Raw genomic sequence first — 16,863 nt, forward strand, 5'->3', positions numbered from 1 at the left:
TGATTTGCTCTCTGGCTCTCCTCCTGCTCCCCCTGCCTGGCCAGGAATGTTTTTGTTTTCTGTGGTAATAAAGCTTGGGATTATTTAGATGGTAAACATATTCCAGAGTATATTATTTTTGCTGGAGAGCGGCAATTCGGCTGCCTGGAAAGAAGGAATAATTTGGGGGGTGTATTTGCCAGCCTTTTCCCACAGGTTTGGGCATGGGTACCACTCTTCTTGGAAGTGCATGAACTGGGTATTTCTTCCCCATCTCAGATTTTAATTCGTTAATTTTTTGGTCCCACAGCCCTCCTGGAACAGAGACCACGATGACACAGCATCAACGCGCTCTGGGGGAACCCCCGGACCCTCCAGCGGAGGACACACATCGCACAGCGGGGACAACAGCAGTGAGCAAGGTAGGAACAGAGCCCTCACGCTTTCTTAGCTGGCAAGATGTGCTCAAGGGACTGGTTACTGTCTTTCTGATGTTGAAATGTGCTCTGGTACCAGGGGTTTTGTGCTGAGAAAGGTCTATCTTCCTTTTTTTTTTTTTTTTATTTTGACACTTTTTTCTCCATCTCCTCCTAGTAAAGGGATTGGTATCTTTATTTCTTCGACCCTGCCAGCAGGCACACTTTAGAGGAACATATGTACCAAATTTGCAGTATGCTTAATAAAAATAAGAATTGAGAAGGGTTTGGTTTTTTTTCCTTCATTCAAATGGGTTAAAAGATGAAATTTTAAAAACCAAATGTAATTAAGATTGTAGAAATGCACGCTAATATTTCAAAGATGCCTTAGAAACTTCACTGCATATAAAGAAGAGAAATTTTAGCTGGCCCATTTGACAAAATCCTGAGCAATGCTTTTATTTACTTCTTTTTACTCAATTCCAATTTAATTGAATGCAAAAACATTCTGTTTGAGTGTCAGGGCAGAGTAGCTGATTTAGCAGGGCAAGTATGAAATGAGCTTGGTGCAATGGAAGTGGGGCATACTACAAATAATCAGTGCTGTCTCAGAAACTCTGAAATCTAAAAAGCTGAATTTCTGGATTTTTTTTTTCTAAGAAGCTGTTTGAATGCTTCATAGTTTTTCTGAACAGACCAACTGCAGCGGATTTTGTGTTAATTTAATGCAATTAAAATTTAAAAAGGATCCTTAATCTGAATATAAAAGAGAGTGCTTTATTGAAGTTGACTCTGAACTCACAATAGGTATATACTTTTAAATCTGGTTTTATGATCATGTTTCATTCAAGTGCTGTTAGACAACAAAGGAATTGTGTTTCCAAAAAAAGGTTGAGCAGTACTGATTAGCATTGCAAAGTCTGCATTTAACAAGATTAGTTTTTAAACTAAACCAGTATATTTTAATTTTTTATATGCATGGACCTAACGTACATCTCTTTATAGAATTTTAAGTATTCGAGACTCGTTATTGTTTAAAGAAAAGTTGCTGACTTCATCGCAAGTACAGCCTAGTAAAAATGGGGCCTGGAATAGTAAACTGTTGCAGAGCTGAGGCAGAAACTGGTAACCTTCTGACCTCTGACTTTTACTGGAAAATGATATGCAACATAAATTCAGGGGGCCTTTTTTCTTTCAAGTATGTATACGTATATATTCTAGTGATGCTGTTCACAATGCTGTAGTTGAAGTGGTGTCAACATGTTCATTATAGCCCCTTGCTTTTGGAGCAAACTTTAAATCCATGGGGTTTTTTTAAGGGTGAAAAGGCTGCTGCAAAAAAATAGGCTTTGAACTAAAACATGGTGTTTTGAGAGGGCTTTTGTACTTGGATAGGGCTGTTCCTTTTATTAGACGGATGTGCGTGTGTTTATGTGGATATGTGCGTGGACAAAACAGCTGTGGGGAGGCTTGCCAGCTTGCTCCTAGACTGCTTTGGAAATCGAGATACTCAGTTCCTGGTGTACTTTTAAAGATTTTTTTCAGGCTCCGTTTTCTCCTAAATATGACATTTTAGTAGTCTGGAGTGCCGGTCATATCTGATGTCTTATCATCGCCATCCTGGTCAGCTCCTAGCAAGGTGCATGCTGTAAACTCAGTCAGGAAGGGTTTTGTAAAGTGAGTTTCAAGCCTGAGTGCTACTAAATATCTGCAGAAGGACTTGTCACTGATGCTTTATCCAGTTCTGAAACTTTTACCCAAATCCCAGTGGTTTATTGAGGCTGGAATTGCTGCCAGTGCTTGATAGATGTGTTTCGTGAAGAAGGCTCATTCAAACTTTAGGGAAGAGTAAAAAAGAGAAAGAGGGAATTTGCTAACTGGAGCTCTCAGGTCAAATTTGGGAAAGGTGTTTTGGAAAGGAGACCCTGTCCAGAAGGTCTCTGTTACTAAGGCTTGCCTTCAGGCCACTTGCCACCTGTGGAAATGACATTGGTTTTGAGGAACAGGAATGTAGGAAGGGTAGCAGTGGTTTGGCTGAGCCTTGCTTTATGTCTTGTTTGTGTGAAACGCTCTGAAGGTTGAGACTATGGGGGAATCTCATCTCTTTAAGCACACTCACAGCTGCATATACACCTTCTGGTAAAAAAAAACCAAAAAACAAAGCATGATTTTTAGCCTTTCCCTATGGGGAAGAAGTAAAAAAAAATACAACCCTGAGGGACCAAAATGGAAGAGAAGAAAAAGATAGCAAATATCCTGCCTGTCCTCAGCTGCTTTAAATTTCCAAATGCTGTGATTTGATGGCTTTTCTTCTGTGGCCTGATGTTAGGAGCGCAACACTGTGGTTAAACTCCTGTATTTACCTCTGCTGGGTGCTCTTCTTGGCAGCAGAAGGAGCCAGCATGGCACTGCCACAGAGACCGGGTGCTGTGGAGGGGTGGCAGCGAAAGGCTGGGGACCTCAGCTTGTGCTTGAGAGCATAGGAGTTAACTCGAGATGCATGTGTTGCATGACATATATTCAGTATATTATGGGCTTCCCTATTTTTAGGAGTTTGTAAAAGTTCCTTTTGGTTCCATCTGTCAAGAGCACGTTTGCCATTTAAAAAAAAAAAAAAAGGCAAATCTGATCACCAGAAATAAAACCCTCTAAAACTGTCTGGTTTTAGGTTGTTCTCACAGCCTAGTTCCCTAGTTGGGGAAGGTAAAAGCACCTTCTGAGCCAGGTTTCCAACCTGGCTGAAAGTATCACAAGGATGTACGTGTAAGCTTTGCATTTTCAGAGAAGCACACAGACTGGAAAGCTTAAGCCCTTTAGCAAGACTTTTCTCCCTTAGTCCTTAACCCAGGCTATGTTAAGGTCTATTTTTGGAGATTTTTCTTCTTTACCTTGCTCATCACTACAAATCCTTACAAAGTGTGTTTTTAACCTATTTATGTCATGATATGCAGCACACATTGAATGATTGCCTTTGAAAACAGGAGAGATGTTCTTTCCTGTAGACATTTTAAAGTCTTTTTTAACATGTAAATTTATTTACTTAGTAAATAGTAATGACTCCCAGCTGCTTCGATCTATTGTAGAAATCCATATTTAACTGCTAGGAAGCTGTTCTGGGGTCTCGTGCCACTGAACAGCAGGGTATGTTATTGCATAGTACGTTGACACAACCTCTTCTAAAGGCCTGGTATTGTGTCATCATAGGGGATAGTTATAGCACAGGAATGCAGAATAATATTATGAAAAAGTTTTCCCATTGCTCTGAACTTAACGGGAAGGGCCTTTGAAGGTCTGTCTCCAAGTGGTGCAAAGAGATCTGAATTTATGGAGTGGAGAAACAACTTGCTAAATTCTATTTAAAAGAATAGAAGCAAATCCTTATGTACAGGCAGGTGATGCTGAGCTCATGGCAGCACTATTTTTCTTATTGCATCTTCTAACTTGAAAAGATTCCTGTTTGGTGTATTGAGAAATCTATTTTGTTTGTTTTTCAGACAGTGGGGCCAGGAAAATGCTGAACAAAGCCCTGGTACAGTCACTTTTAATCCAGAGTGTGGCTCTTTATTTCCCATGTTTAGCTCTCCTACATGGTTTAAAAGAAAAAGCAAAATAATCCATCAGTGTCACCTATTTGTGCGTATTGTTTCTTTCCCGTTTTCTTTTTTTGTCCAGGCCTCAGCCTGAGTTCAAAACATTTTTTTAACCTCCAAATAATTGTTGCTCCTTCAAGCCAGGAGTAGAAAGCAGCAATATTTCTTTATAAAAATGTATCAATGGCTGCAATGTTGGGGGGTTTTTTCCAGGCTTTTGTAGGAGTTCGAGCAACCTATAGGCAAAAAGGCAATCGGGTTTATTATTGCCGGGAATCTCCAGGCGGTTGTTTGGAGGCTGCAAAGGCAGGCGGCAGAGCCGGGAAGAGGGGGAGAGAAGGGCCACATTATGTTCCAGATGACTGAGCAAGGATTTATATACCAGCTCTCCTTTTTTTTTTTTCCTCCCCCCCCCCTTTTTTTTTTCTAACATGGGAGAAGAAAAGTAATAAGAGCGGGGAGGCATTTGAAGCGGTCAGATGGCCGATGACTAATGGGATAGGTGGGCAGGAGCCCGCGGATTGGGTGTCTTAATGAGCACATTTCGCACCGAGTTTGGGCTGCAGTTCCCCTTCACCTTTGCCCTTTATTGACCGAACTGACACTTCATTTTTCACATACTTCCAATTATGGCTGAGCTTAAGTGTTGCCCTGCCTCCTTTCTTTCTTGCCTATGGACGGCTTGAGAGTGGCTGAGGCCACAGAAGATATTTTAATTTGAAAAACTACCATAGCAAGGCAGGTTTAGGGTGTAACCTGAAACTGCTGTCACTTGGCAGTTTCTCTGATGAAAACAAAAGTTTTAATGTTTCTTGTTTAGCGCTTCCCCCCCAACCCCCACTCCTTCTCCATGGTGAGGTGGGCAACTGCTTTGGGAGCCAATGGGTTGGTGACGGGTGTTTTCCTCGGGGTAAATCCTTTCTGGCAGTACAGGTGTCATGGGTGGGAGTCACCCAAGTAAAGAGGCAAACCCAAGTGAAAAACAGTGCTGTGCTTGAACGATGGCTCCTTGTTCCCTCCCAACGCGGCGTCTTCTCAAATGGCTTCATGTGGTGTGATGCCCTGCAATGTCCTTTGCTGGACGCTCTCCTCATGGAAAAGCAAAGCATCATTGTGCTTGCACTTCTCAAGCCTTAGACCAGTGTGGGTTTGTTGTTTTGGTAATATTTAATGCATGAATGCAGATCTGAGTGTGGCCTGGCTGTGAAGCTTTGAGAAGTGGCTGAAAACGATGCTGGGAGAGGCAGGTAGGATGAGGAGATGGACGAATCTGCAGTCACCCCTTTGCTGTACAGGGAGAACCCTGATATATCTCCCACTGCTCAAGCCTGTGTGCATTTCCACGTTGGCTTTTACATGCAGAATCCTTCCAGGGCGGAAATGTCTGTTTGCTTTTGCAGGGCTTAGGGGGTTTCGGAGCATGCGGTTTTCCTACCAAATGTGAATTCTGTCGGAAATAGTTGGAATAAGTTGCGCTCACATGGGGTGGGTGGGTTTAAGAACAAAATAGCTGCTGTTAGACCTTCACTTCCCAGCAGCACCACTGGATTTTGCAGCGTGGTTTTCACTACCGGCTCTGTCACTTGAAGTTTGGGTGAGTAATGAGTGGACATGTCACCTGAGTGCCGGTGGTGATTGCTTTACATTTAAATACATGGAGACTATATCGACAATTATTTACATCCAAACAGTGGCCCCTAAACCACAGAAGTATTTATCTCAAAAAAAAAAAGTATGAAGTATTACCTATTTTATTATGTAGCCCTCTGGCATAGTAATGGCATGGCATATTTTTACTATAATATGGTAATAAAAGAATATGTAAAAGGCAGACAAAGGTTCTGTCTTTTCACTAAGGTGACCCCTGTTACCAAGTAACTGCTTTACTTATGAGCTTATTAAAAACTCAAAAAAAATGAGCTTTTCATACTTCACAGGCATTGATGTGAAAATGAGCTGTCCTGCGAGTAGTTTTCTTGATCATTTTTAGAACAATTGATTAGCCAAAGAGCCGCTGTCATTAGTTGACATTGACTGATAGCAATTTGTCACAAGCTCCGAAGGTCAGCCAGGCAGTGGAAGCTTCGGCTTGTCTTTGATTGACCTTTTCTGATGCCATTATCATGCGATCGGTTAGACTGGATGTGACCCTCGATTAGAAAAGACAGGGCATTAGTCAACAGGGGCTGCTCCCTGTGTTTTTTCTGGTGCTTTATGTATTGTGAATCCCGAATTAGGCGTAATAGGCTTGTTTGAAAACGGAGCAGTATCAGTTTTCTGGCTGAGGCTCTGCCATCCCCTTTTCTTTTCTTGCTTTTCCATCAAGCGGGCAGTGCTCAGTTTGCTTTAAATCAACATGAGCACCTGTACCCTCTGCCTTTGACGTGAGATACAAGTTTTAAACCAGGCCCATATTTATCTGAAACTCTTCGTGTAGGTGTGTATTCTTCAGCAGCACCAGCATTAATTATTTTTATCTCCCCAGAATCATGTTTTATTTTTTAACAGTGATTGAGTAGTTGAGGATTATGCTCATAACAACATGATGTCAATTTATCATTCTGCTCTAAAGCCGGGGGCGTGAAACTGGTTTTTTCCTCCTTCTGGTTTAGGTTTTTTGTTGTTGTGGTTTTTTTTTTTTTTTTGGGGTCTCATCAGCCTGATTCAGCTGTTAAAGTTAGATTTCGGCAGCATTGAGTCTGTGGCTCAGCTAGGCAGGGTTACACTTCCACTATGGTAAAAGGGAGTGACTCCTCTCTTGGAAGTGGGTGTCTGTCGTGATTTGAGTACTAATCTATTCCCAGTGTCAGTATTTATTTCAATTGCTTGCATTAGCTTAAATGTCTGTTATTAACAGGCGTTTTTCTTCTTGTTTTGGCAAAGCTAGCTTAAACTACTTATAAATGTTGCTTGTTTTGCCTAAATTGTGGGTAACATCATCGTAAATGAATTTTTTTCCTTGTAAAAAAACCTTCCTTCCTCCCATTTGCCTTTCAGGGAAAACCTGAATTTCTCTGTCTAAGCACCAACTTGTTTTTCAGGTCAACCCCCAGAGATAATAAGCAGTTCAAAACCAGCACAACCGTTTCAGCACGGTTTAATGCGACTTCCAGTCTTTGCTTAGGAAAAGCTTCCAGCTGGGAAGGGAGCAGAGAGGCGATCACGTCAGGAGGCAGATCCTTCGGGCTGAAGCTATTGCCATCGCTGGCAGAGCAGAAGGAGGGAAAAAGAGTTTGGAAACTGTTTACCTTTAAAGTGGCTATGGAAATACAAATATTCCTGACTTCTCGGCCTATCTGTAATCAAGCAGCAAAAGCCATGTGCTGGAGTCCTTTTTCCTCCCATTTTTTTTTCTATTTTCTTGGCAAGTTTTTCTAAACTTAGAAATGTCTAGCCCATTAAACATCTGCGTGGCTACGCAAGCTGATGTATACATAGATGTGTATTTAAGAACATGGTCCTGACCCTGGAATGAGCATCCCATCAGTGATGCAAGGCTTTTGCAGCCCCCAAAGTGTGTCTGCACAGAACCAGGTGTCTTACTGAGGGCAGGATCTTGGATATGCTGAGCAGGGAACAGTGGTGGAAAATATCACATTGCTAAATTGCATCTTGGGCTGTTACCTAAAAGCTCCTGTGTAGGACTGAAGAGCATCTTTCTTTCCTCCTTGGATGGGGTAGAGAGAGGTTTGGTTGTAAAAAGTTATAGAAATAGATTTGCAGTGTCCAAGATGCTCTGTTTTAGCAATACCTAAGTTGTGTGTTTTCAGGCTTCCTGATATGATTTAATTTAGAAACACAGTTGCTTTATTCTGATGTGGCTTTTTGTGTCCTATACATCCTGGATGTTTTTCACTTATGTTGTGGTGGCTTAGAGCCAATGAGCTTCCCATATGGCCCATATTAGAGGCCATCTTAATACTCCCATCCTAAGGGCACCAGCTCTATCCCCATTTACCTCCCAAGTCCTAGTGGTTTCAGCTATCTACTGCAGGCAGAGTGAGACTTTAGGTGTGTGCCATTGACTTCTTTAAACTGGAAGTTAAAAAAACAAAAGTTGTAATCTTCAGATGTTTCTTTTGAGAAACATTTTATCACAAGGAGTATAAACCCATAAACATGCCGTGTTTCTGGATTAGTGATGCAATAAGATGCACCATTGGGCTGCTTGGCACAAACAATTTTCCTGTCTCTCTCATGTAATGCTGTGGGGGGAAAACAAAAGGGATGACTAAGGTTGGAAGAGAAGTCTTTAAAATTAGTTGTGTATGGAGAAAGTGGGTGCTTGTCCCATAATGCAAGAAGTAAGGGGGGGGTGTTCATGGCGCATGAGCTTTTTGGAGTGTTAGCAGGTTTAAAACAAACAAAAATGTTTTATGTGTTGGGTTAAACTTATTGCTACAGTGTGCTGAGGAGGTCAGCAGGGGACAAAAAGAGATTAGACCAATTCAGGGAAAAATAGGTCCTTCTGTGGCTATTAAAAACCCTGGTCCAGATGCAACTACTGGCTCAGGAAGCTGCCCAAGTGCTGATTGTCAGAGCTGTGGCACAGCCGCATCCATGTACCCCCTCTTTCTATGGAGTTTTCCTAAACACCCATTATTGTTCACGGGAGACACCGACACAAGATCGAGTTACTTGGACACATCTCCTCTAGTTTCTATGTTAAAATAATTTTTTTATAATTCAATTCAGGAACTAAGATGCTGGATTTTTTTTATTTATCCTTTTTTGATGGCTATTGCTAATGCCAGCATGCTTTTGTTGGGAAGAAAGTAGGCATAAGCTTGTATTTTCTTGCCCTTATTACCCCAGTGGTGGGAATGGTTTGACGCTATTCATTCAAATTTGACAGGTGATTGCTTCTGTAAATGAATGCACTCAAATCATAATTGTTGCAACAGAATTGTTTGATTACCTGGCGGTAGCCTCTTTCTCTCTGATAGCTTTTGGATCACCTGTTTGCTGAGAGCATTTGACAGTCCTCATGTTTATTACCCAATTGAATGTCAGTAGCAATTGCAGCTAAAGATAAACGAAAATGCAAGTACTTGTTGACCTTGACTTTTTTCCACAAGATATTGGACTTGATGGCTCTATTGCTGTTGAACTGATAAGAGTTATAAACAGTAGTTGAAGGAAAATGTTTTATTCCCAGAGGAAAATACCACACTGCTGTGGGAAATGGCATCTGACTAGCACTCTTTGCCAAATTTGCTTGGTTCACCTTCATTTAGGCTGTGGGAAAATAAAATACAAATTTCCCCTTTTATGACTTTAATATCTCTGCAAACGTGCATTCCTGTGCTCTTTGTAAAGTTTTGTTGGCAGACTGTGCCAATAACATACAGCGAGCACGAGACCTCGCCGTGTTTTATGATGTGCTATAATGAGGATTCTCAATTCTTCCTCATTTTCGGGCTGATTTGATAATTACAGGGAGGGAGCAGAGCTTTCTTCTCTTATTCCATCGGAAGCTTAATATGTCTATAACCAGAGAAGACTGGGAAACGTGTGGCTGCGGATGCACTTTGCCAGAGTGGGGCTGTGCCGGTGGGAATAGAGCCTGAGGATGAAGGCAAAGTGATTGCAGGAATAGGGGAATGATACTTTCATAGGCCATGTTTGCACTCACTTTTTAAAGCAAGGTGCCACATGGGTTCCTTTGTAGGTTTTTGGGAGGTGGGGGCAAATTTGGTGCCACCCCTCCCAGCTGCGTTTGGGAAATGGAAGAAATGAGTGCCTGCACCAGCAAATCTTCCTGCTATAACCCCCCCATATATATATTTATTTATTTCTAATCCTGCTCCAATATGAGACCTGAAAGGAAGACTTCGGTGGAAACAGGAGCAGGCAATAGGCTTTGAGATCTTCCAGGATGAAAGTCATTGTATAAACATAATACATAAAAAGCACAAAAGACAGTGGAATTATATTCTTTAAAATATAAGTCCTTCCTCTCTTGGCAACTGCTCTGATAAACTCTGTACAGTATTGTAGGAGCTTGTTAAAGCACCAAAATGCAGGATTAAGCAGTGCTGTAACAGTTAGCAGAGTCAGACTAGTAATCTTATTGCATTGTATTTTTTTTAGGTAAGATTAAGCCGGCATTACATTATATGTTTGTGGGCGAGGGGCCATTCTTCAAGGGATTAATTAATAGGATCAATGCTGTAAGATGCTGACATAATTTTTTTCTAAGCACATGGATGCACACGGGCTTTTTTATTCCTCTTCTTCCTTTTTTTTTTTAAATTTAATTTTAAATTCATGAATGAGGTGGGGACTTTCTCTGAGCAATCTACAGGGCAGCCCCTGCAGCAGTGGCGGCGTCAGAGCGACCTATCACCATATAATTCATCGGGGACCGCTTCTCACTGGCCTGGGGACCCACTAGTTGATGCCATGTGAAATACCAGAGGGAGAGGCCTGATATCCCTTCTACCTGAGCTGGTGTGGGATTGTAGGGCTGTGACTAAGCAAATGTCTGACGTTGCTCTGGCAGGTCTTTGAATGAGGGTGCTCTTGGTAAAACTGGTCCGGCTTGGCTCTTTTGCCGTGTTATCTCCTCTGTGTAGCCTTTAGTTTGACACGCTGGAACCTTTGCTGGTCGGGTCTGGAAGGTGGGAAAAGATGTGGAAGAGCGTGCCTGGGCCAGTGATGTGCAGTGGGAGCAGTGTCACATCAGGGCAGGCACTAACACCCCAGAGCCCTCTGTCACCCTGTCTCCCTCTGCCGCTTGGGAACTTCCTCATTGCTGGGCGGTACTTCTGGGATCTAATGGCCATGGATTATACATATAATTTATTTATATATTATGAATATTACTCCATTGTAAGTATTTAATATATTTTATTTTCTTCCTCTTGAGTGTTTAAAATCAAGCACAGAGTTTGCAGTCATTTTTTTGCGGTTGCCCTTTGCAGAAGTGTAATGTGGAAGTGTGGGAAAGAAGAAAGAGCATATAAGTAAACAATTCAGGCAGAATAGACTTTTCAAATACTTGTCTCTTGGCCCTTGTTTTCCTGTGACTGGTTCTGTTCCTCAGGAGAGACACAGCCCTTGCAACCTGGATGTTGTGTATTGTCTCAAGGTTGTGAGTTCATCTTTTGCAGAAGGGCAGGAGAAGACCTGCTGGAGACACCACTTACGTCCTTGGAAAAGAGCTAATGGTGGTGGAAGTAACCTAACTGATTCTTAAAATCTTCCCCCAGTGCTCTGAATAGCAGTGTCACATGGATGCATGCTAAATATATTCTGGAGTCTGTAGCGTCCCAATGGACCCCGAAGAAGGCATATCTTAGCTCTCTCTGGTCGGCAAGTGAAGGTCATGAAAGCAAGGCTTGTAGGATGGAGAATCTTTTGTTGGTCTCATTGCTGTGCCAAGAGGATCTTCTCCCTTGCTCCCTCCCTGGCACAGCACTGAGGGAGAAACCCCACTGTGGAGCTCCTGCTTGGAGCCCTGGATTATAGCACATCATGTGCTTCTGCATCAACTGCCTTCCTAAAGCAGGGGAAAGAGGGAATGGGGTCAGCATTAACTGAACAGCTCAAAATAAAGTGTCATCATTTAAAATGGAGTTAAAGTTTCAGGGCACTGTAACATCAGAGTGTAGCAGCCTCTTGCTAAAGAGCAGGGGATAAGATGCAGGCAAATTGCAGCAGAGGGGAAAAGAGACAACAAAGTGGAATTGAAACGTGTTCATGCTGTACTCCTCCTCCCTTTCCCGTGCAGTAAAGCATCTATTTATCCTCTCCGGTCCCCTCATCCTGCCTGTGGCAGTGAGGATGCCCCAGGAGAGGCTTTTGCACAGAATTCTGCCTGGTTTCTTTTTCTGGTATCTGTCTGGACTAACCCACGAAAATTCTGCATGAAGTCAGCTGTGTAAAAGCAAAAATAGTGGTGATGTTAATTCAGTATAACTATTGGACAGACTTGGTGTAGTTTTGTGTTGTTGTAGTTCTGTGACGGGCTGTAGGAAAGCAGAGGGGTATTCTGTCAGTTGGTGAGCAGGCTGAGCCACCAAATCTTTGAATGTCAGTGTATAAATATTTATAGTTTGTGTGTGTATTTCCTATACGTGCTTGGATGTGAGTACTTCCCACTGTTACACATTTTTATTCTGTGAACCTGGCAAGAAAGGTGGTAAAACAACCACCCATGTGAAGTACAGGGCTTTTTTAGAACATTTCAAATTTCCTTTACAAGGAGCATTGTGCTAAGTTTCTTGGCGTTACAGCTACAAGAAACAAATTAGGAAGCGGTGCTAATGTTAGTGTCTCACCACATATTTAATCCAGCTAAAAAACCCCTGAGGTGGCCATAATTTACTAAGCTGAACAGCAGACTGGCAAGCAGAGAGGGCTGGCAGAGCCACCTCATCAGGAAACGTAGAGTTGGTGACTTGCTTTAATTTAATCCAAATAATATTGGTGACTTGGTTGAATTTAATCCCAATAAAGTAACCAGCTAACAGTCTGCAGGAGGAACATGTTTGTCTGAAAAGCAGAGTATGCATATTATGCAATGTTACAGCCTGGCTTTCCATACCTAATGTTTTAATATAAACTAGAATTGCTTTGTACAGAGGAATTGAAATTCCATGTGTTACCAATATACAAATTTTATTTACAGTTGCAGTTGGTGTAGGTGAAATGACAGCATTAAACTTAAAAATGCCTCTCAAGTTGATAAATGCCAACTTGATACTAAACACATTAATACTCTGTTAAAATTAGCAGTCAATTTACTTGAATATTGGAGGTTAGCCAGGGATGAATCTGAAGTTGTATTAGGTATATCGTACTGGTCTGAATACATCATATGCTGTTGCAAAAGCATTGTGCTAATTTTAGCTTACAAAGAGGATGAAGATAAACTGCCTGCTGCTAGTTTGCCATATGCTATCCTGGTGATAATATTCAAGTCAAAAATATTCTGCAGAGAGTCTTATTGTTTCACTGAAAGAAAAGTGGAAAAGAGTTAAGCAAATTTCTGCTCCGTAAATATATACAGAATAATGAAATAAAGCAAATCTCAAATGCTGGTAGATGAGATCTGTGAAATTTGTTTTGGTTTTATTGGCTTTCATGGGAGTCAACAATTTGTTTTAGTATATATTTGATCCAATTTTATCCATTTCTCGCATGTAAATCTTAAAATCAATCTAAATAAAAATTGATCTTTGTTCTGGTAGGCAAAAATATAGTCTGAGTTGCTCCTAACTAGTTAAGCCTCCCATCCTTCAAGTTTAGTACAGGAATAAAGTCTCTGCTGAGCTGATTTTTTTCAGGAGCTTCTCCTTTTGCTTTGTTTATTTAAAAACTCAAAACATATTCCGCTTTCCATATGGGGAGGATTTTGCTTCTGTAACTTCACTGAGAAGCATTTGCCTTCTCCATCTGGCCCCGTGGCCAAGAGAGGGGTGCATGGGGAGGGGGTGCCCTGGACCCCCCGGGGTTAGTAGGGCTTGGGGGAAGCTTTGCATTAGCAAGTGGTGAAAAGCTTGACCTTCGAGTGACCTGGGTCAAGCAAACCCCCCACTGAAGTGTCCCATTTGGACATGGATACCTGTGGGGTGAGGGAGGAGATAAAGGACGGGGGAGGAAGATAAAGTAATCCCATTGACCTGGGAACTTCTCAGATATTACAAGCGAGGGAACGTCAGGAATAATAAAAGAGCGACAATATTTGCCTGCCCTCCATATCTGTGTAATGTCATTTCCAAAGGGCTGAAGTAGATAATAGCAAATGTGCTTTCAAATATCAGATCAATCTCTTGAAGTGATGGGGAAGACTGGATGCTCTGATCTGGCGGGTGCTGGAGAGTGTAATACAATCCTCGTTGCAGCAGAGAGAATTGTATAAATGGACAAAGATCTGCTGATTACATCTTTTGCTAAAGTGTTAAGTAAAAGATCTGGCTATAAGAGATGGCGGGTCTACTATTGTCTGGTCTTCTGACTTGTTTTTATAGGGGTTTTCACAGGAACAAATACCAATTACCAAAATAAAAGCAAGTGGTGTGGCCGGTCCGTATCATGGTAGGACACATGCTCTTGAGTCAGCGTGGGCAGGAAGTTTGGCAGGTCTGTCCCCCACCATTGCCATTGCATCTTTATCTCTCTGCTTCATTGTTTGCCACTGAGTGCTTGAAATTCCAGTTTCCAAGTAAAAGCTTCCTGTTTCTTGCATTTACATTCAGTTTGGTAAGACATAAATTTAGCCATCTATCAAGGAAGGCTTTTCTTTTTTTCTTTTTTTTTTTTTGTTCTTTTCCTCAAGTAAGGCAAAATAGGAAGAAGAAATTAATTATGATTTGATGATAAGAAGTAGAATTTTGCATTTTCCCAGATTCTCAGTGGCAGGAAGCATGAGGTTGTATCCTTGTGATAAGGTGATGGATGAGAGCTAAATTCAGCCTTTCCATTCTGAGTAACTTTAGAAAGAGCCCTGAAGTCCAGATCTTGTTTAGAAACAGAGATGGGCTTATTCAACCTTCATTAGCCATAGTTTCCTTGCAGTAACCTCACTGCTTGTAAGTTTTTACTGTTCTGTGCAGTATTCAAAGCTAATAGTGCTCATATTCTTGTAGTCTTCTCAATCCTGAATTTCCCTCCAGAGAGTTTCTCTTTCTCTCCATTGACTGTGAAGGGACTTGGGGAGGACTAATGGCCTCGCTCAGACGCTTAGCTGGGCAGTCTGACTTAAATGCTTAGAGTAGGGATGAATCTGTTCTAAAACTTGCCATTCCTTTAGAAAGGAAATGTTTGCTCTGCGTTGAGAAGCAGAATAAAGTGGTTTGTACTGGTAAAGATGAAAGGAGTGGGCCTGGGCACTGTATATATAGATGAGGCTGTGTCCTCTGCAGCTCCTGAGCACACTGTCCTGAGCATCTCATGACACTTGTTGTATTTGCAGACCTGTATGGGTAATAGGTGTTCAAAAATATTGGCATTTATAGAAAAAGATATATGTGTATGATATTTAAAAAAAATATTATTCAGGGCAGGCATTGTCTGTATTCCCTTGCATAGCTGCCAAGAAGCCAGGTTTCCAGCGTTCCCTGCCATCAGGATGTTGCTTGCTTCATTAGTGCTTACGAGGTTTTGGTCGAAGGTTTTCACACGACTCTGGGAGCTGAGGGCTTAAATATAAAATCTGATGGATGGGGCTTGTGAAACTTCGTAGCATTGCTTTGCTCAGCTTCCAACTAAACAGCTTTGAGGTCTTGCATGAGATGAAAAGCTCCATGAGAGAAGCCTCGAAACAAAACCTGTTGCTGAGTTGAGGTGGTAGGAATGGCCATGCTTAGTTTTGTTGTGCTGTTTGGGCATGAGGTCTTTTGGCAGCTGGCACTGCAGCACTCGGGGCTTCTCTCCACACACAGTCCTTGTCTTCTTCTAAATTTAAAACCAGAGTTAAACCTGTTTCTACTCCAAACTAACAAGGTGTGCATTGGCTCATTGAAGTGTACTAATATGCATTCAAAAAGGCTCATTTGTCCACTTCATTTTTTTCATCATATTTGTAGCAATCCTCACTAGCAGATGAGGTACAGGGGTGACGGGTTAATAATTTTTATGCAGAATATTGAACTCTTATTTCCATTTTGAAGTCCACTTTGGATGCTGTCCTGAAAAGTATCTCTGGATTGTGTGCTGTGACCCCCCTGTGCCCCAGAAACTTGAAATTCAGGGCTTGCTTCCTTGGGAGGCTGTGAGTACAAAGCCTAGGGATGGTGCTGGAGCTTTGCAGGCATGGAGGGAGGGCGGGTTATTACTGGCAACAGCAGTGTGGGCTTTCATTCAGCACCTTGTCAGCGTGCCTTATCTAGGATCTTGAGGGATGGCTCTCCAGGGTAAACCCAGGGAAGGGAGCTGAGTGAGGTGTTTCCAGGGATGTCCCGGCGGAGGCTTTCTCGTGAGCTGTTCTGCTTGCCCTGCAGGAGTCGTAACCAGCACAGATCCCTTCAGCGCCTCGGAAAGTTGGGCTTTCCAGCATGTTTGCTGAGTGCTTTGAGACTTTGACCTCCTTATTTACAGCTCGTGTCATCTTTGAGTGGACGTGTACAGCACCTGCTGTCTTGAGCCTCTCCTTCCATGCTCTTGCATGAGGTTCATGTGCAACCTTAAATAGGCAGGAAGTCTTCTGTGCTGGTGAAGGGTTAGCATAAGGGATAGCTTCCACATGGTCCTACAGGCAGTTGCCCTCTCCAGGTCAATATTCCCTTGTTCAGGTCACTGCTGAGATCATATTAATTGCAAATATGGTGCTTATGTCAAAGTCTTTTCCATAAAAACTGTTAGGTATAGATAAGAATGCTTTTTAGCTGAACTTTGAGTTTCATCCCATTATTATAGATGAAAATCTCTGTCTTCCCTTCTCATCTGGCTCAGCCACAAATGGCAGGTGCAGCTGGTCAGGCAGTTAAAATGACAAAACTCAGATTTGCTTTGCATAGAAACCAGCAGCACGATTAGCAGTGGTTCAGAGGCTGGCATTGGTGACTGTTCAGAAAATTGGCAGGTATTTGTGAAAGCCTTTTCTAGTCTCAAGAGAATCACCTGTTTTGGCATCAGTGAGTGTTGCTTCAGAATTGTGATGGGAAAGAGTGCAGGTCTGTGACTAGAGACTTGCTTTTCTGCCTCAATATGGAGACACTTGCCTGCAGGTTCTAAGAGATCAACTGTACAGCAAAGGTTGTGTATGGAGGAAGCAAGTTCTCAAACAGTTGGAAAATTGTGTTTGCTCAACATGAAATGAATTTATTAGAAGAGACTCATTCGGAGTGGAAACGGGAACTAGTATTTACGAGGATTTATTTGATTGTCTCAGGATAATTTGAATACAGGTTTGCAAGTATTTTCTTTCTTTT

At 42.0% G+C, this 16,863-nt stretch overlaps 1 protein-coding gene across 1 annotated transcript in view; it reads left to right on the top strand.

The window, feature by feature from the left end:
• Positions 1 to 16,863, top strand: part of MEIS1 (Meis homeobox 1) — a 107,838-nt gene that overhangs the window by 26,982 nt on the left and 63,993 nt on the right. The window contains 1 exon segment of the mRNA XM_027694939.1: positions 290 to 401. Coding sequence (XP_027550740.1) covers positions 290 to 401 — 112 coding nt within the window.

Source organism: Neopelma chrysocephalum, unplaced genomic scaffold (assembly GCF_003984885.1).
Source record: "Neopelma chrysocephalum unplaced genomic scaffold, ASM398488v2 Primary Assembly neopelma1_99, whole genome shotgun sequence".
NCBI classification, from domain to species: domain Eukaryota; kingdom Metazoa; phylum Chordata; class Aves; order Passeriformes; family Pipridae; genus Neopelma; species Neopelma chrysocephalum.